Here is a 22,061-nt window from a genome sequence, read left to right on the forward strand (position 1 = left end):
CACCCGTTCGTAAGTTAAAAATACCTCATTTTTCCAATTTTTAGAATTACCCCCCCCCCCAACTACTTTAAAGAGAGCGGATCCGTTCCGATTATGTCAATCATATATCTGGGACTTGTGCTTATTTTTCCCATCAAGTTTCATCCCGATCCCTCCACTCTAAGTGTTTTCCAAGATTTTAGGTTTCCCCCCTCCAACTCCCCCCAATGTCACCAGATCCGGTCGGAATTTAAAACAAGAGCTCTGAGACACAATATCATTCCAAATATCAAATTTCATTAAGATCCCATCACCCATTCATAAGTTAAAAATACTTCATTTTTTCTATTTTTTCCGAATTAACCGCCCCCCCCACTTCCTCCTTCCCCCAGATGGTCAAATTGGGAAAACGATTATTTTTAATTTAAGCTGGTCCCGTCCCTGATACGCCTGCCAAATTTCATCGTCCTAGCTTACCTGGAAGTGCCTAAAGTAGCAAAACCGGAACCGACAGACAGACAGACAGACCGACAGAATTGGCGATTGCTATATGTCACTTGGTTAATACCAAGTGCCATAACCAGGGACAAGATGGCCTGCCAGCTTATGGTCATTTATATGGTCACTATATGGTCATTGTTGGTTTTGTACTTAAGAAACAAAACCGCTTGAAAAAAGCTTAAAAAGAGGAGCCACCTTATGAAAAAAGGAGCTCGACAAAAGTTCTTTATTATGTTGCGAGAGCACCACTTTGTTTTGTTGTGTTTTTTTTTTTTTTTTTTCGAGCATCCCGATTTCAGCTTCTTGCTAGAAGTAATAAGGGTCTAACCTCTGCGGTTTTTACGGAAAGTGCGGACCTTAGGCCGGATTGATGAATATGACATCTATCTATTGCCTTTATTGACCATGATATTCTTGAGGGACAAGATCGCCTGCCAGCTTATGGTCCTTGCTTTCACAATCCATAATCTGAAACTATCGAATGTTCTATCCTAATATGACAAATTCAACAACATAGTCAACAGGTTTAGTTATGATTTAACAGGTAGGGTAGTTACTACCGCTATTTTGCCCTTGAGAGTTTGATAGTTGTTTGACTATATATTAGTCTTGCTAGTGACGTATGAATGGATTAAAAGTGATTTGAATTGAATGAAATATGGGCTCCTCATTCTCAACTTAGCTTATGCAATATTAATTTTTCTTCTTCGTTTTGGTGATTGCTTTCTCTTTTTTTATTGTTTTTCATAGACTATTGTGAGTATGAATTTCGAAAATATTATGACAACGCTGTTCAACGCATGTTCAAACAACGCTGCATTGAGATACTTACTCTGGGGAGGGGATTAACTTCTTGAATGGGGAGGATGGAAGTCAAGATTTCCCAAGTTACATAACAAGAGACCTTATAAAACTAAAAATTTGATGTGGTATTCATGTATATTAAGTCCTATTATACTAGTATTGTATATTATATTAGTATACTATGTTGCATATTCACTTTCTATACAACTGCAAGTGAATAATTGGAAACACAATTTATTCGAACTAGTTCAAACCGTATTGAAAAATAAACGCAGAATTAGTGCCACCAAGCAATTCTGGGTAGGACTGCGTACTCAAATCAGAAACTTCAAACTCCAGGTTCGTTCACAAGTCGTTAAAGACGTGTCATGTTGATAAAATACGAACCATTCAGAATTTATCATTCTAACTGTGTTGTGGTGAGATAACAATCTGTTATTATAGCTTATTTCTATAGATATTAATATTAACATCTATTACGGCTCGTACATAGCTTAAAATACATAGGTTACAATAGCGCCTGCAAGCATTAATCAAATATATTATTTTTTTATTTTTAATTTTTAATTGACTTTTAAAGTCGATGAAATTTTGTATGTACTTGAGTTTTCTCGCCTAGATTTTAGTTAGCATACTTTTATTGCTGTTCCCTTTTAAGTTTGTGCATCTTTTACACTTTTTAATACTTTATTTCAAATATTTTTTATATATAGTAGATAAGATAGATATCAAATCGATGTAAGTTATAAATTCGACGAATTGAGGAAAACAAGTTAAAAGAATCGGATATAAAATTCACCATTTTTTTTAGATAAAAGCTTGAAAATTCTACAGTAGGGTTCTCCGATACTCTGAATCTGATGATGTGATTTTCGTTAACAATCTATTAATTTTAGGGAGTGTTTCTCCCTATATTCTAAAATAAGGCAAATTTTCTCAGGTACTAACTTTTTATGAGTAAGGCTAAACTTGATAAAACGTATATTAATCAGCATAAAAATACAATTCTTTTGATGTAGCTATTGGTATCAAAACTCCGTTTTTTTAAATTTCGGTTACTGTTGAGCCGGGTCGCTCCTTACTACAGTTCGTTACCACAAACTGTTTGATTCGTCAACGAAAAAAGTCGGCGAATTGAGGAAAACGAGTTAAAAGAATCGGATAATGTAAGGCTTAATCCATTTAGCGCCGTTTATTTCACTTACATTCAAAGATTCCCAAGATAATTTTTTTTCAAATTTTTGGTCCATTTTGAAAACGAGTTTTCAAAAACTATTTTCCTATTTTCAATTTTTAGTCATCCTTAAGACTAAAGTCTTGGGTCTTCTTTAGGAAAAAAAATTATCATATCTTAGATTCGAGCCTAGGTTGTGACGACCATATGCAAGTATTCTTATCGCTACGCTACCAAATGTACGCTACCTTGTTTAACAGTGCTTGTTTATATTTTTTCGGGGGGGGGGGTATAAAAAATTGAAAAAACGCATCAAAAATTGGTTCATATTAATTTTTGTTACGTATTTTACGAGTCGGACAAACCTTTCGAAGGAGAGGAAGTTTCAAACCCCCTAATCCCCCCTGGATACGGCCTAGGCTATCACCTGTTTATGTTGTTTCATTTATACGAGAGGGATATTACAAGAGAGGGGAATTTTGATGGTTGGATTATTGCGCTGTCATCGGAAGCGGATATAATGGCAAAATTTTGAATTAATTGAACATTCGGAAGTGGTCGTAAAATGACTCACAAATTTATGTGATAAAGACGTCGGCAAGTTTAGAAAACTAGTTAATAATAAAAATAAAATTTTCAACTCCCAGTGACTATACATACCACTCGCAGGCTTTTGGGCGAGTTTGCTTATAAACTAGCCACGTGTACTCACATTAGCTCCTGCACAAGTTGCTACCAATATTGGTATTGATGCGAATTTAGAGATATTAGCCTTGAAAGCAGATGACAAAACTTGGAAGAAGAGAGATATAAAGGAACTTACTCTCATTAAGCATAATTCTTAAACGTTTTTTTTAACTGCCTCTAGAATCTCTCTGACTATTCATGAGGTAAGCCATGCAAGGCCGTATCAAGGGAAGGGATTAGGGAGTTTAAACCACCCTTCAAAAAAAATGTTCGACCGAATCACAAAAAACATAAAAAAAATGAACATAAAAAATTTAGCATGTTTTTGAAGTTTTTTACCCCCCCCCCAAAGAAAATCCTTTTTAGAACCCCCCCCTCCCCCCTCCCACCAAAGAAAAATCATGGATACGGTCCTGATGCCAGGATACCAAATAGATCACTTAATATTGACCTTTTACTTCAAAAAATGAGACTTTATTTATACTGGTAATTGTATGTTATAGCCCCGACCTAATACACTTCATCTAAGTAGAACCTGTTTCTCTGACGCTCAATCCTAGTGAAATATACCTAAGTATGATAAAAATATAATATTTTAGAAACAAATTTGGGTTATATATTTGCACATTAGGGGGGGGGGAGTATAGCGCGTCTGCATGCTTAGCGTGTTAGGTACAATTATCCCGCAAATTACAAAGTAAAAAATGCTTTCTAACGTCACGCAGTCCAAATACTTCACTTCCACCGCTCTAATGTGCAAATATATAGCCGAAATTACATATTTCCAATCTATTCTTTCACTTCTCTTTGTCTTGTCTCACCTTAAGCTGAAAGAAACTAACGAAAAAAACGGTTCTACAATGCGTCAATGGATGAACAACTTGAGGGGTCGGGGCTATAACATACAAGTTAATAACATTAACATTTTCTTATACTTTATTATAATACTAGCCTAATACAAGTATTTTATAATACCAATACAATTTAATACTTTTTAAACAACGAAAAAAAATCTTGTCGATCCCAACCATAAGACCCTGAGATTAAGTCAGCTACTCTACCAACTGATCTAGCCGGGTTTACTTTATTGGTTTTTACCATTCCGTACTTCCATACTAAAATAAACAGGTTTCCTACGAATGGGTTTTCTCAATGAAATTTACAGATATAGCCAATTATTATATTGGATAATAGATAGCCTATTATATACTACAGGATAATACCTAAAAATCATTCTACTGACTTTTGGCCAGCTTCTGTTACGTCAGAAGGGAACACCTTACGTAACTTTTGGTCCACAGGTTTACACGAGGAGGGACCATTAAGACCAGAGACACTTCTCCGAATTTCAAGATTTTGGTGATTGTTCTTAAAGTTCTTACATTGTTCGCATATCTAACAATCAAGAGCGTATCCAGGATTATTGTTCAGGGGGGTGTTTTTTCAGGAGGGTTTACAAAATAACTTTATACTTAATAAGACGAAAACAAAATTACTATGTGCAATTTCGTTACGTTTTTACGAGTCGGACATTTTTTCGCGGGGTCTAACCTGGTAACCCCCCTCAGATACGGCCTTCCCATTTAGATATTTATGTGTTATAGCGACCACAATGTGTTCTTGATCTGCAATGAAACCGGTTTTACGTGTCCACTCAGAGATAATCAGCTTAGCCTGAGCGAGATAAACGTTAACAATGCAGGCATATTCTATTTGGATATTTAATTTATAGAGGTGGTTTAGGTATTTAATATAATGCGTTCTGGGCGCCCTGCTTTCCATAATTCTCTGTTGTATCTTCCATAGTCGTGTTACGAATCAATTATATTTTTATCATATTTTGGTATATTTCATTAGGATTAATCTAATTTCACTTCTTTGGCGTGGTCACCATAACACGTAAATAGCAGCTCCAGTTTTAAATAGTCCTGTTTTAAGTAACCTGTTATTTTGCCAATCTGTCATATTGAACATATAATAGATAGGGAGTCTTTAATCACCCGAAAAAATTATGTTTCTCTTGAACTTTCAAATAAACTTTGGGTTCCATAATTTCTCGACGACAATTATATCTATGGTGAGTTAGCAATTACAAGTAAAAATACTAGGTGACAAACAGTTTTGTTTCCATGGCAGAAATGTTCGAAGGGTCACCAGCTTTCAAAAATCGCATACACCAGTGGGCGCATGCCACGCGCTGACAGAAATGTACCAAGTGTGGCGGAAATGTTCCAAGCATTACAGGGACTATTCTAAGCGTGGAAGAACTGTGCCAAGTGTTGCACAACTGTGCGACACAGGTGGCGCTTCAAAATATATAAAAAGCGGCGGAAACTGATTTGCCCTCGGAATGCTGTTGGGTTGGTAATCTTTTTTGTCTGAATGATCTATGATTAAATGCATTCACTGTCCATTCACAATCAATTGCATGACAAAACTTTGGTCACACAAGTAATTACATGCAACCAGAACAGTTCCCCCAGCAACCGGAAACATCTTTTATTTTTAAATAGTCATTCTTACCAGCACGATCCCAAAACTGCAATATATTTCCCACGAAGTATGAAATTAGTAAATATACAATTGCAATTGCTGGTGATTTCACAACTGTGTTTGAAAAACTATGCAACAAATGTTTCAACACAAGCAGTGACACATGAAAGGAATTGACGAAGAACAGCAGACCCTCCCTCCTCTTATATAACTGGAATATCCCCTTATACCAACGTAAAATCAAAACGTTTTTGGGTACTTATCAGTTATATAATAGATACTCGGGAAGTGAAGTTCGATTAATGCTAATGAAATGAAACAAAATATGATGAATATATAAAAGTTTAGAAACAAATTTGGGCTGTTTATTTGTACATTAGGGGAGGGGGGTATAGCATAGCATATATTAAACACGTAAAATAACCACTGCTACATTTAATATACGCTATGTTTTACCCACGCCACCCTTAATGTGCAAATATATAGCCCAAATTTGTTTGCATAAACCAAAATACAAACTAAATACTTAAGTAAAATATAGCTACAATTTATTTTGCAACCAAACCAAAGCTAATTGTGTTTTATTAAGAAGTTGCTTGACCAGTTTCTTGTGTCATGCTCGCATCATTCGCCATCGAAATTGTATAGTGTCTATTATATAACCGATAAGTAGCCGCTGTTGTATGCATGTGTGAATACTATTATATTCAAATGCAGCAAAATGTAAATACAGCAGTTCAAAACTATTCTGTATTTCCCAATAAGTTTGAAATTAATAAACATACATCAGCAATTGCTATTGATTGCTATTACTATATGCTATTGATGTAAACTACCTCTCTCTCTCTCTGAACATTTACCTTTGAATCATGGGTTTTACGATCGTTTAGCAAAACCAACCTCGTAAACGTTATATTCAACGCAAAAACTTTTTTCGATGAATCAAATTACAGATTCACTTTGTGATAAAATGAACCTACAACTTGAGGCCGTGATTAACTGAACTGATGGAACTCGAAAATCCCATGTTAAAATTGAAAATTTATATTTAAAAAGTGCTCAAGCATTCAGTGGCGGAAGATACCGCTTTTAATATCAGGCTGTAGCTTCTTGAAGATGCTACAAAATGTTTGCTAGGATTTTGCTCTATTTCCTTAGAAATCTTAGAAAATGTCTAGCTCTTTTTCACAAGTGTACTCTATGAAGGATATTGCTTTTAGAACAAATTCGATACTATCATTAGCAGAAGACAATAACCTGTAAGATGATTGCAACCATTTTTCGATGTATTTTCATGTTTTCGAACAGTCCCACAGAATACTTTCATCTACCTGAAATTTTTACAAGTTTTTGCCAGAAAGAATCGTTTCATATCGCCCTGGGGACCAGATTGACAAGCTGGTATAATTAACCTGCTATTTCCGCCAATGAATAAGTGCTATTTGAAGGGTTTTTGACAATCGATGGCCTCTAGAGAATTGAGAGACAGAAGGCCACCCTAACTTCAATTTTGAACCTCGATGTTTTCAAGTTCACTTAATCACAGCCTTAACACAAAACTGATGAATGAATGGCCGGAAACACACTCTTCATTGATTACCAATAATTGTTAATTAAAAAAAAAAGGTAAGGTAAAGGATACGGTATTAGACTTTACAGTCCGTACCGGCGGTGCTGATCTCCGTTTCTTGGCCCTTCAGCCAGGAAGTGCAATGGGGGCTGGGGGCCAGCCAACCTGTGCTTTGGCACACCCTTCCTGTTTACCTTCCCCAGATTTCTCCAGGTACCCATTTAGAGCTGGGTCGACTCTGGCTAAGCTTACAGAGTCACGCCACTGACCCCCGTCCCAAACTGAAGAATTGGGTACACTGGGATTCGAACCCGCGTCCTCTCAGACAAGGGATATCGAATCCAGCGCACCAACCCACTCGGCCAGGGCGGCCCCAACCCACTCGGCCAGGGCGGCCATTGTTAATTAAAATTGAGTTAGATCAGAGCTCTGATCGGTGGAGGAGAGTGCGCAGCTGTGTTGGGCGCATGTGGCTTAGAGATGCAATCAGTTGTTTGCATTAGCATTAATACTAATAGTAGTAGCCTATATCGGTTTTACAATACAGGTTTGAAGTTGGAGTTGGTTAAGCACATTAATTTCAGAAAACCGGTTTACCTGTTTTCTAAAATTTTCCGCCTTATTTGGTCATTACGTAAAGTTAAAGCTTAAAACACTACAGAAGACCGAATCCACTTTGAATGATTGATAAGACTCATTCTAAAGATAAGCGTACGCCCGACGAAAAACCCATCAGTGTGAACACACCCTCAAAACCATAAAATTTACCTTGGATCATTTGTCAAATCAATTTTTATGACTATCTTAAAGTTATCAAGTGTCACTGATCCCGATTACTCACGAACAGGAAAACTTGACAACAATATTGCTTAGAGGTGAAATTATCTGAAAAAACAGACCAGAGCGAGATGTAGCCATCCATTAATAAAATGTAATTAATGAATTATTCGCAAAATAAGGAAAGAGGAAACATATTCAATTCTACAACAAAAACTGGTTAAGCTTTAAATTTTGAAATGTTACAAACGTCCTCAGTAATAGGCACAGGTTTTGGTTTTCCGGGTAGTTCAATAAAGTACCACTAAGATTTTCACGAGAAATACTATATTAATATCGGAGTATCAATTAATAAATTATAAAACACTGATACTATTAATTTTTTGTTTGAGTACCCGTTTGCCTGACCGTATACTATTAATTTTTTGTTTGAGTGGCTAAGGCACGTTTAGCTGATAAGGGATGACAGACTGACTAAGAACGTTCTTATCGGCCATCCATCTTGGGACAAACAAAAAAACCAGGTCGTCCCCGAGTGGGATGTTAAGAGATCGTAAGAGAGGATTTAAAGGAAAAGTACCGCCCTTATAATGGAATAGATTGGGATGAAGGGGGAGCATACGAAGCTGTGTTGGCCTAAGGTGGCTTGATGCATCAGCGAGTAAATAGTAGTAGTAGTAATAGTCAGGGCCGTATCTTGGATTTTTTGGGGTGGGTGTTTTACAGAAGTATTTTTTCCTGAGGGAATTACAAAAAAACTTTAAAAAACGCATCAAAAATCTGTTTATATTCATTTTGTTACGTTTTTAAGAATTGGAATAACCTCGCAGGGAAGGGGAAGGGGGTTAAAACCCCCTAACCCCCTGGACACGGCCTTGGTAGTAGTACCACTAGTAAAATAATGCTATTCATGTTCTTAGCACTGTCAAAGTTTGATAGACTTTTGCGCAAAAAGTTTCTAACTTTGACTTTAATTATGACAAAATTCAGGGCGAAAAAGGAGGCGGTGCTAGAAACAGGCGCGTATCCAGGGGTGCACCTTTAGGCCAATGCTCAGCTCCTCAAATCTTGAGATTTATATTATTAGACCTATAACCGCTTATATTTCCATATAATTTTCCTTGAAGAAAACCCTGTATATGGGCGTGGCTAGAGGCAGTAGAATGTTTTATTTTTTCTTTTTTGATTGAAAAGAACAATATATATATATTTTTTAACAGTTAAAATATTTTCAGTCCTTTCCTTGGAAAAACTCATATTGCTTCCATCGAAATAAATTTAGTTTAAATTTTGTAAAAAGAATACTTAACGGCAACTGTCAGCTATTGAAAAATTGAAAATGAAAGAAAAACATTCAATTCCATCTAAACCCAAACTTCCGACTGACGGAGTGTTGTTAGTTTAAATATTAAGACACCAAATTCATAGAATCAAGCAGCTACGTAAGGCAAATATTTCACCATACCCTAAAGCCAAAGCTAGGACTACTAATATTAATTAATACTTCAGTTTCTATGAGATAGCATTCGTTCTTTATTATAATATATTTTGTTTTTAATTACAAAAGGCATTACTCAGACAACATGAATATTTTGTAGTTTACATAATAGCTTTAGTGATCCTGAACTAAGAACTGAACCAGACCTACTTTGCCTGAGCAACGTGAAGTGTTGCGGCAACCTTTGTCCGGTTTCGACGAATAAAGTGTTGCGAGAGCAACACTTTGATTTTGTTTCTTTGCTATCGGTTAAACGCTGAAGTTGTCAGCCTATCGAAGCTTTTAAAATGTTATATTCAAAGAAGAACGCGATCAGTAATCACAAGATCAAAGGCTATTCCTCAGCGTTGAAAAAACAACAATAACAAAAGAATATCGAAAGAAGGGACTAAATTGACCTTGCTGCCAGTTGAACTTTATCCTTTTCAATCGTAGACATCGTGACGGATCAAGACTTGGAACAATATCTTATATAATCTAGTTGGTATTATAAAGCTTTCCGTAACTTTTCAGGATCAAAATACCATAGATGACACTCTATTAATTATTACGAAACTGCCTCGTTGTTTTACGTTATCGTTTGTACGATAAACACTTAATTCTAGGTTACAGTGACTATGGGTACCAACTAGCACAAGTTACAAACCCCTCTTCACTAACGATGATTGTAGCCTAACAGACGATTATTACTTACAAGTCCCCTACATGTCTTACAACTGGAAGCAACTCGGTCTTACCATCAAATATACTTGAAACAAATAATAGGTATACCAAATAGCACAAGTTACAAACCCCTCTTCACTAACGATGATTGTAGCCTAACAGACGATTATTACTTACAAGTCCCCTACATGTCTTACCACTGGAACCAACTCGGTCTTACCATCAAATATACTGGAAACAAATAATAGGTACACCAAATAGCAAAATTTGCAAACCCCTCACTGCCGAAGATTATTATGAGCTAACAGCCGATCTTTCCTTAAAAGTCCCCCCCCCCATGTATCACAATTGGTATCGGCTTATTTTTGGTTTCAGTGTGTAGCCTACTACTGAAGTTGTCAACCCCTTGAAACTTTCAAACTAGTATATCTCAGGAAGGAGTTTTTGTACCAAAAAATAGATGTGATGAGCTCATCAAGAGCTATCGATTGCCGTCGAAAAAAAATTCTATCTATCTTAGTTCAAAAGTTGATTTTTTTTTTGCCGTAGGCCAACTTTATAACGTCACCACTTAGAAAGGAGCAAAGGATAAGCTCCAATTTTTTTGGCAATGACAGAACTTTTAAAGTTTAAGAGGCACATCTGATAACATTTCTCTGGCCATGTTCAAGGGGTTTTAGGCTCTTTAAAAAATTCCTGTAAATTGTTTAAATGAAAAAATAATTTCTGAAACAAACATTCCTAAAATCAGCTAAAAATGGCAATTTAATTCTCACCAGATAATTTTTTTCAGCGCAATTTTAGGCTCTTGGTTAGTATTGTCGTTGGTTTGCTCTTTACTAGGTTAAGAGCTATCGTTGTAATCAATATCACAGATTTGCAATTTTTCGGCGTCATTAAAATATATACTTTTTACCGAATATGAAGGGAGGAGTTAAAATTTTATTGGTACACATATATTTTTCTTTACAAATAGAAAAAAAAATCTTATTTTATTTTATAGTTTTATCTTATTATAGTTTGTAACAGTTTCATCACAGCCTTTCCAATGCTCGAAGCATGTTCATCAAATATAACAGGGCCAAATCTTTACAAGGTCTCAAGTAAAATGTAGATAATCAACTGGAACGCAGAACAAAACACGGGAACTTTGACCGGAAGTTAGTGTACCTCGCCTACATCAGATTAAAAAAAAAAGATTCTTTTGACAAAAAGCTTTGATCCTCAAAAACACTAGGCTATTGAATTCTAAAGTTTAATCTTCTCAAGTCAGTAAATTTGAAAAGGGCAAGTCCGCTTCCCTCACAGCTGCAGAACTAGATCCCAAATCAAACGTCCAAAACCAAAGCGCATTCCTCCAAAAAGAATAATTTCCTTAACTATCATCAACTACGTTCATTCATACTACAGTATCGATTGGTGGCTTCTGAAAAATCCCCATAAGTCCCGTTTTTTTTCCTGTTCGAATTGCAATAGTAAATTCAAAGCCCAATGACTGAAAACTTCTTTTTATCCAAGCTTAGGTAGCTGAAATATGCATCTAAGGTTCCAGGGTGTATTGTGGGTTCCATTCGTGTATATGTGTGTAGGGTTTTGTAAAGGGCGATGTCTACCCATACACGTTAATAGGCTTCGGGTTTATAGTTAATGTGTTAGTTTCTCTTAATAAAACATACTTTCTTCTTCATATTCATTAAATGTTGAAATAAAAACAACTAGAAAATATGTATGGAGTAGTTATTGCAACATTTCTATAGTTTTAGGCTGGAACTTGGGGAGTATGGAACCTTAAATACATTAGAAAATCCATGCTTTCCTCAACTCATTAACTTTTGGTGCTTGCGCCATTTCCGAGGGTTGGTAGCGAAGCAGTACCAACACAACCTATGTTTCACGCCTCAGATTTTCACTTATATTAATAGAATCTTGGAAACAAGATTATTTTCGACTTGCTAGTCTATTTTGAAAACAAGTCTTTTCTAAGAAAAATGTTTTATATTTAATTGTTCTGAGGCCCGTTACAGATATCTAGGAAAATCTTCAAAAATCTTACATTTTCCTCCGAAAACATGATAGAACTGAGCCAAATATGTAGACACAGACAGTCTGTCTGGAACTGGGTATCTAACCATGTCTTCAGGGTCTAAAAGGGCTGGAATTCCAAGTTCCTGTTCAGCCACTTGGAAAGCTAGTGCATTGTTTTTGTACACATTGTCCTTCGAAAGACTATCAAAATCACTAAAATGAAATTGTAATCAGTAAATGTATGTTATCAACGAGGTCAATAGAATTTAAGTAAAGATGGGGTTGCCCCCAGGTAACTCCAATAAAATCACTAAAATCTTGAAACAAAGGGCACTAAATGAGCAGAAAAATCACTGAATCCTCAATTTGATTGCTTTCCCCTTGAAAGTGGCAGGGAAGGTGTAGTTTTTAATATCTTTCTTAATAAAAATTTCAAATAAGAGTAATTCTTAATGGAGACCAACAGTGGGGCCAATTCATAAACATTAGGGTACGTGGTAAAATTTATTTTTTGAAAATCCAGGGGGTATTTTTTATAGTTTTAAATGAAAATACCAAAAAAGAAAATTTAAAAACTACGAAGAAAAAACGGTATGCTTCAAAATGCAGATGGGGGAACAATTTAGGGGGTACAAGCCCTCCCATCCCCTCCCCCCCCCCCCACATGACACCATTAGGGACAAAGAAAGGTGGGGAAATCATTACCATTATAGATACTTTGTTGGTAACATGTCAGCTCTATGCGGGGCATCATTAGCAAAATGTTCCAGGGTGGGAGTTTCAGATTTTATAAACGTTTTAGTTACTTTTACTAACTTTTTCCATTTTATCAGTAAAGTTTTACCGTAAGAAGCAAAAAAGGACACCACAGAGTTCAATAACGTACAATGATTTCGAGCTCTCCAATGATTTGCCTTCAGAATCTGGAATCACCCTTGCAAATGGGCCAAATAACTTTTTCACGGTTGTAATAGTGTTTTAGTATTAATAAAATGACTGATTAAAATTAATAAAATGCTCGTTCAATTTGCCACGGTTTTTGATGCCACCGTTCCACGACACCATTGATGCCATGGCACGGTTCTCTCTTTCACGGGTTCTACCCACGCATCTTCTGACATCCGGATCCAGAAACAAACAACTCGAATGTTTCAGTATCAGAAAGAGCTGCAGATGAGCAGGAAAACATTTAAAGATATTTTTTTTTTTATCTATGATAGCAACTAAGGAAAAATTCGATAAAGCACAAAAAAGTATTGCATTTAAAAGTATTAAAAATATAACATTCATATTGAGTTTTGAGATTAGTTCCCTGCACTTATTATAATCAACTGGTGTACAAATATATAATTTTTATTTTCTGTAGATACCTTGTCCTCGTGTACTTAAAATAAACATTGAAACCGATCCTTGATACTGGACTAGCCCTTTCCTCGGTCAATTTCTGTCCAATAAGTTGCTACCGCAAAGATACTGGATTAGCCCTTTCCTCAGCCAGTTTCCATCCAATAAGTTGCTACCGACATTACTTTCAGTTGAAACACCTTGCGTTTTTTTTTTAGTTAAATCCAAGTCGCTTTAGGGTGAATTATTTTGGTTTCGACTAGTAACGGAAGAAAACCCAAAACAGTAGAAGAAATATTTTCAACACGCTTAAGAAAAGCATTTACAGTTTTTGATACGTAATTCATGGAATAGTTTTTCCATTTTCTATATGTGGCAGATACTGGACTAGCCCTTTTCTCAGCCAATTTCCGTCCAATAATTTGCTACCTCAAAGATACTAGACTAGCCCTTTCCTCCGCCAGTTTCCATCGCAAAAGTTGCTACCTCAAAGATACTGGACTAGCCCTTTCCTCAGCCAGTTTCCATACAATAAGTTGCTATCTCAAAGATACTGGACTAGCCCTTTTCTCAGCCAGTTTCCATACAATAAGTTGCTACCTCAAAGATACTGGACCAGCCCTTTCCTCAGCCAGTTTCCATACAATCAGTTGCTACCTCAAAGATACTGGACTAGCAAGTTCCTCAGCCAGTTTCCATACAATAAGTTGTTACCTCAAAGATACTAGACTAGCCCTTTCCTCATCCAGTTTCCATCGCAAAAGTTGCTACCTAAAATATACTAGACTAGCCCTTTCCTCAGCCAGTTTTCATCCAATAATTTGCTAACGACACTTAGTGGCGACTAAACCAAACAGTTCGTGGTAACGAACTGTAGTAAGGAGTGACCCGGCTCAATAGTAAACGAAACTCTAAAAAACGGAATTTCGATGCTAAAAGATATATCAAAAGAATCGGATTTTTATGCTGATATCAAATATATAAGTTTTATCAAATTTAGTCTTTGTCATCAAAAGTTACGAGCCTGAGAAAATTTGCCTTATTTTGGAAAATAGAGGGAAACACCCCCTATAAGTCATAGGATCGTAACGAAAATCACACCATCGCATTCAGCGTATCAGAGAGCCCTACAGAAAAAATTTCAAAGTCCAATCTACAAAAATGTGTGATTTCGTATTTTTTGCCAGATGACTAATCACGGGTGCGTGTTTATTTGTTTTTTTTTTTTTTTTTTCTCCAGGGGTCATCGTATCGACCAAGTGGTACTAGAGTGTTGCAAGAGGGCTCATTCTAACGGAAATGAAAAGTTTTAGTGCCCTTTTTAAGTGACCGAAAAAATTGGAGGGAACCTAGGCCCCCTCCCACGCTCATTTTTTCCCAAAGTCAAAGGATCAAAACTTTGAGATAGCCATTTTGTTCCGCATAGTCGAAAACCATAATAACTATGTCTTTGGGGATGACTTACCCCCCACAGTCCCTGGAGGAGGGGCTGCAAGCTACTAGCTTTGACCAATGTTTACATACAGTAATGGTTATTGGGAAGTGTACCGACGTTTTCAGGGGGATTCTTTTGTTTGGGAGTGGGGTTCTGGGGAGGGGGCTATATGGGAGGATCTTTCCTTGGAGGAATATTTCATGGGGGAAGAGAAATTCAATGACAAGGGCGCAGGATTTTCTGGCATTACTATAAAAAAAAAAACAATGAAAATATAAACATGAAAAGGTTTTTTTCAATTGAAAGTAAGGAGAAGCATTAAAACTTAAAACGAACAGAGATTATTATGCATATGAGGTGTTTTAAAAATACTTTAGCATAAAAAGCGAGGTATTTAGAAGGAGATAAATACTTCGCTCTTTATGCTAAATTATTTTTAGTTATTTCAACTATTTATTCTACGGCCTTTCTGATTCAGGGGTCATTCTCAAAGAATTGGGACAAAATTTAAGATTTAGTGTGAAGAGCGAGATATTAACGAGGAGACAAACTCCCTCATATATATAATCAAAAATATAAGAATATAAAAGTTTGTTACGTAAGTTAATTCTTAAGTTACGTATATTTTTTACTAATAAAAACGTTCGTTAAAAATTAAAAGTTCTAGTTGCCTTTATAAGTAACCGAAAAAATTGGAGGGCAACTAGGCCTCCTTCCCCACCCCTTATTTCTCAAAATCGTCTGATCAAAACTAAGAGAAAGCCATTTAGCCAAAAAAAGAATTAATAGCAAATTTCATTTTAATAATTTATGTACGGAGAGCCAAAATCAGACATGCATTAATTCAAAAACTTTCAGAAATTAAATAAAAAAAAACAAGTTTTTTGAAATGAAAGTAAGGAGCGACATTAAAACTTAAAACGAACAGAAATTACTCCTTATATGAAAGGGGCTTTTCCTCCTCGACACCCCGCTCCTTGCGCAAGTTTGACTCTTTCTCGCAACTCTACTTTTTAAAACAATAAAAAACTTTAGCGTAAAGAGCGGGGTGTCGAGGAGGAAAAGCCCCTTTCATATAAGGAGTAATTTCTGTTCGTTTTAAGTTTTAATGTCGCTCCTTACTTTCATTTCAAAAAGCTTGTTTTTTTTATTTAATAGTAAGTCAACACCGGGAATCTTCTTGTGTTTTTAGCTTGCTAACTGTTGTAATTATCGGGTATCATTTAGACACTTGTAGATATCCAGTATGTAATATAATCTTTTTCACTGCCGAATCGACAAAAATGTTATAGGTGAGCGGGGTACCTTCCACCCCCCCCCCCCATCTCAATGATGCCTCTTGATCTATGGTCCATATTAAGATCTTTGAATCTGATAATTTTAGTGAACGTAGTTTGATCAGATATGGATAATACCATATGGTACTCGGTCTCACCTCTTTGACCATGTTAAATAATTTTGATAACAAAATTATTAATGTTAAAAATGAATTTTTATAGCAAGTAATACCGCCAAAAGAATTGTCATTTTACGATGATTCCAAATATATAAAATTTATCAAGTTTAAAGTTACCCATCAAAATCTAAAAGCCTGGGTAAATCTGCAAGATTTTCAAAAAGGATGGGAAACATCCCTGAAAAAGCAAGTGATCTTGGTGAAAATCGCTCCATGAAATTAATTATATCAGAGAATTCTACCGCACAGATTTCAAGCTTCTATCTCAAAAATGTGGAATTTCGCTTTTATTTTCCCATAACAAAAACCACAGACGTGTGTCTATTTTTTTCAGGAGTAATCGTATTGAGCCAAAGGTCCGAGACGGTCGGAAGAGGACTGGTTCGAGCAAAAATTAACATTTCTAGTGCACCATTCATGTGCTCTAAAAGATTGTGCCACGGTAAAGATGCGTGTTCTGCCAGTTTATGGCATCCAAATAAGATTTTCATCGCTATTAATAGAAACATCTGAGATATCCAATCGATTCAAAAGTTTCAAGAAACTAAATATTGAGCTTCCCAGTTGCAGGGGAAGAAATGCCGTACGACGGCGTATTCGTCCCTTAAAAGTCACGTGGTGACCATACATGATAAATAGTAAATAGAGACATTTATTAAATTGGTATCTCGTTAGAATTTGATATCTAATCTCCCTAGAAATTGATATCTAACCCATTTTGATTCCCGGGAAGTATGTTCAGTCTGCGCCTTTACTACTGGTGCTGGGGGTTGATAGCGCCCCTTGTAATGCGAAAAGCTTTTTGTATGTAGCATAAAAGATTACGTTTCAATCTCTGCCGGCAATGCGGTAGGTAAGTGGGAGCGGGATATCATGAGTATCGCGAGGAAATTTTCCTGAGGAAGGAGGGGGCTTGGCAAGTGCTACCAGAAGCTCTGTTTTCAGTCAGTTGACATGGTTATATTTCTCATTTTCAATTTATATACAATGTTCAATGTATTCTCGTTTCTCGGGAGTATCACCCCCCTTATAGCGTTCATGGGGAACATCCCTATACAACAGCTTGTGCTCGCAGAATTCATCTTTAAAAATGTGAAAAATACAGACAATATAAAAAAAATTTATGTTCAAACCCACATGCGCATAATAAATATTCAACGGGTACATTTTTTTTCAGGGATAAATACCATTCTTGATGCACAGTTTTATGAATATTATATCTGAAGGTAAAAAATGGGAGGTGATGAAGGGATCAGTATCCAGGTTTTCACAATGGCGTAGCAAAAATACCACGGGAACTGTTAGGATATTAAGTTGAAACTTTCACGAAATGTTAAGGGAGCGTTGAACTAAATGAAGAAGTACTATCTGAATCCAGGTTTTCAAAATGACTATATTCATAATATATTAGGAACGCCAACGTGTATTAAGTTGAACTTTCAGGAGCGTTGAGTGGGGGAGGGTGAAATAAACCAAAAGTCACTGTGTGATTATATGTTTTCAAAATGATGTTTCCGTAATATCTCAGGAAGGGCTGAGGGTGTTCAACTAATACTTCCAGGAAATGTTTAGGAGAGTGTTAATCAGCGGTTAGGGATAAAGTTGAAATGTTCAGGGGTTCACAGGTTGGGATTAAGTGGATATCAAGTTTCGACTTAGGGGAGGGGAAAGAGGTACATGAAACAGCATGCGCGTTTCTAAATAATTGAAATTACATATATATATATATATATATATATATATATATATATATATATATATATATATATATATATATATATATATATATACTAGCTGTTGGGGTGGCGCTTCGCGCCACCCCAACACCTAGTTGGTGGGGGCGCTTCGCGCCCCCCCCAAGCCCCCCCGCGCGCGTAAGTCGTTACGCGCCATAATAGTTACGCGTCATTGTAGTTGTGTCCCTATGTCCCACCTGTGAATATAGATAGATATATATATATATATATATATATATATATATATATATATATATATATATATATATATGGTTTTAACTACGTAAAACTTGCGAATATACAACATTCTTTGCTGTCCCATTGTCTTTGCATATAAATAGATTGTCAGGTTTACCGACTCTTGAACATGCAACATATAATGGTCCATGGGAAAACAATCTGTATTCAGATCTATACCTCATGATTCTAATGATTGCCCTTGAGCTTTGTTGATGGTGATTGCTAATCGACCATTCCCTGTCCCGGTGTCCCGGTCGTCATTTACATCCCCCTGTTTCCCCCGGTGTCCCCGTTGTAGTTGTGTCCCTGTGTCCCGGTCGTCATTTATATTCCCTGTGTCCCGGTCGTCATTTGTATCCCGGTGTCCCGGTCTGTATATACATTCGTTTTTTAGTTTTGTTTTTCTTTTTAGTTTTTTTGTCCCGGTTGTCATTTATATCCCCCTGTTTCCCCCGGTGTCCCCGTTGTAGTTGTGTCCCTGTGTCCCGGTCGTCATTTATATTCCCTGTGTCCCGGTCGTCATTTGTATCCCGGTGTACCGGTCTGTATATACATTCGTTTTTTAGTTTTGTTTTTCTCCTTTATTTTTTTCCTTTTTTTTCTTTTTTAGTTTATTTAGATTTTTAGATTTTTTAGTTTTTTTATTAGTTTTTAGTTTTTTTTTTCTTTTTAGTTTTTTTGTAGTTTTTACCTTCTTTTTAGTTTTGTTAATTTTTTTTTTTACTTATGTCCTGGTCGTCATTTATACTCCCTGTGTCCCGGTGCTTTGTTGATTGCTAATCGAACATTCCTTTTGTCCTGGTCGCTTTCTCTTTGAGTGTCGTCATTTATTTTAGCTTATTTTTCAGTTTTTTCCTTTTTTTTAGTTTTTTTTATTTTTTATTGTTTTTAGTTTTTTACCTTTTTTTAGTTTTTTTAGTTTTTTTAGTTTTTTAGCTTTTTTACTTTTTTTATTAGTTTTTAGTTTTTTTTGTAGTTTTTGCCTTTTTTTAGTTTTTTCAGTTTTTTTTTTAGTTTTTTATTGGTTTTTACCTTTATTTTAGCTTATTTTTCAGTTTTTTCCTTTTTTTTTAGTTTTTTTTAGTTTTTAGTTTTTTTAGTTTTTTACCTTTTTTTAGTTTTTTTAGTTTTTTTAGTTTTTTAGCTTTTTTGTTTTTTTTATTAGTTTTTAGTTTTTTTGTAGTTTTTGCCTTTTTTTAGTTTTTTTAGTTTTTTAGCTTTTTTATTAGTTTTTAGTTTTTTTTGTAGTTTTTGCCTTTTTTTAGTTTTTTTAGTTTTTTAGCTTTTTTATTTTTTTTATTAGTTTTTAGTTTTTTTTGTAGTTTTTGCCTTTTTTTAGTTTTTTCAGTTTTGACGTCACCTGATCCAGTTTTTTCAGGTGACGTCACCTGACACATCCATCCACACATCCACAGACAGACAACTTATTTTTATATAGATAGATATATATAATATCTTGAGAACGGTTTAGGATTTGAAGTTAACACCGAAAGCTAATGTTGGGGGAAGGAAGAGAAAAACGGATGATAGAATTTTCAAATTTATACGCTGGGAGGAGGGGTCATCTAATTTATGTCTCTAATTCATCAAGACCTTTTTACATTATATGCTCTCATGGGGCTTCAAATCTCTGCACTGTTAAATAGACAACCTTCCAGGTTGTCAAAATTTTGTACATACAACATTTGGGGAAAGGCTTTGGGTATCAAATTGACTCTTAGGGTAGGCCTAGAAGAGGAACTGGCAAGTGGACGCTGAGCTATATCATTGGGGAGAGGATACAGCTAAATCAAAAGAAACTATGCGCTCTAGGTTATCATAATACTTACCTGCGAAGTCCCTAGAACACTCCAGAGTATGGAGTTAAACTTTTAGGTTATCAAACAAGCATATCTGCACCTATCTAATAAACGACATGGGGAATGAAATGAAAACTTTTAGGTATTGCTAGGGAAAGAAAGGAGGAGAGTGAGATAAGGAGACTTTATATTTTTAGTCGAGGAAAAGGTAAGGGGCTAATCAATTTTGTCTCTGATCCACCTAAACTTTTAGCGCAATAACCTCCTATGGGACTTAGGACATGCGCAGTTCAATATCAATACTATTCAAAAGACACTATATATTACCAAATTACGAGGACATGCGCAGTTCATTATCAATGCCATTCAAAAGACACTATATATTACCAAATGGGATATTTCTAACATTTTGGGAACGGCTAGGCCAAACTTTTTACCCCAAAGGAGGAGAGGGAGGGGCGTGGAACTAATATTTGGAGGAGAACGGTAAAGTTAAAGCACATAACACCTTGTGCATCCAGTTTAATGGAATACAACAATTACAATATCTTTAAAATTTTGGGGGGTTATAGTTGAATTTTTCAGGTTGCTTAGGGGAAGCAAGGGGTGGGAATAGGGAAATCTAGTTCTGCTAAGGGGGGGGGGGTATCCAAAAAATTTATGTCTCCGATCCACAATAGTATTTTTTCACTTTAAGCCCAGGTGAGATTTAGAAATTATTCTTGTCCAAGTATTGAGGTAAAGCAAAAAAAAGCAAAAAAAAAAAAAAAAAAAAAAAACACTACAAATATTCCTAATAGTACCAGTAAAGTGATACTATGTTTTTGTTCTGTTGCTGATGTTATGAAAATAGAAAAAAACATACAACTCGAAATACTTATCGTTTTCAGTTTTATCGTTTCCATATCTATTAACAAATGAACTAACAACATTTTATACAATCCTAATAAGGGGGGGGGGGATAATGCCAGGTTTGCTTCTCACTCAATTAGACTATCTGTCATTTTAATTCAAAGCACAAATGGTTTGCGTAGACCGAGAGGCTCAGTGATTTACAATCAAACAGTTCGTGGTAACGAACTGTAGTAAGGAGCGACCCGGCTCAATAGTAACCAAAACTCTAAAAAATTGAATTTTGATATCAATAGCTACATCAAAAGAATCGCATTTTAATGCTGATTTTAAATATATAATAAAACTTCATCAAGTTTAGTCTTGCCCATCAATAGTTACGAGCCTGAGAAAATTTGCCTTATTTAAGAAAATAGGGGAAAACACCCCCTAAAAGTCGTAGGATCTTAACGAAAATGACACCATCAGATTCAGAGTATCAGAGAACCCTACTGTAGAAGTTTCAAGCTCCTATCTACAAAAATGTGGAATTTTGTATTTTTTGCCAGAAGACAAATCACGGGTGCGTGTTTATTTGTTTGTTTTTTCTTTTTCCAAGGGGACATCGTATCGACCAAATGGTCCTAGAATGTCGCAAGAGGGCTCATTCTAACGGAAATGAAAAGTTCTAGTGCCCTTTTTAAGTGACCAAAAAAATTGGAGGGCATCTAGGCCCCCTCCCACGCTCATTTTTTCCCAAAGTCAAGGGATCAAAATTTTGAGATAGCCATTTTGTTCAGCATAGTCAAAAACCATAATAACTATGTCTTTGGGGATGACTTACTCCCCCACAATCCCTGGGGGAGGGGCTGCAAGTTACAAACTTTGACCAGTGTTTACATATAGTAATGTTTATTGGGAAGTGTACAGACGTTTTCAGGGGGATTTTATTTTGCTTGGGGGTGGGGCTGAGGAGAGGGGGCTATGTTAGAGGATCTTTCCTTGGAGGAATCTGTCATGGGGGAAGAAAAATTCAATGAAAAGGGCAC

At 35.9% G+C, this 22,061-nt stretch overlaps 1 protein-coding gene across 2 annotated transcripts in view; it reads right to left on the reverse strand.

Moving 5' to 3' along the window:
- Positions 1-22,061, reverse strand: part of LOC136025900 (F-actin-monooxygenase mical1-like) — a 93,356-nt gene that overhangs the window by 49,287 nt on the left and 22,008 nt on the right. For both annotated transcript variants that reach the window (XM_065701959.1, XM_065701960.1), the window contains exon 3: positions 12,200-12,384. In XM_065701959.1, coding sequence (XP_065558031.1) covers positions 12,200-12,384 — 185 coding nt within the window. The remainder of the gene's footprint in view (positions 1-12,199; positions 12,385-22,061) is intronic.

Source organism: Artemia franciscana, chromosome 4, assembly GCF_032884065.1.
Source record: "Artemia franciscana chromosome 4, ASM3288406v1, whole genome shotgun sequence".
NCBI lineage: Eukaryota > Metazoa > Arthropoda > Branchiopoda > Anostraca > Artemiidae > Artemia > Artemia franciscana.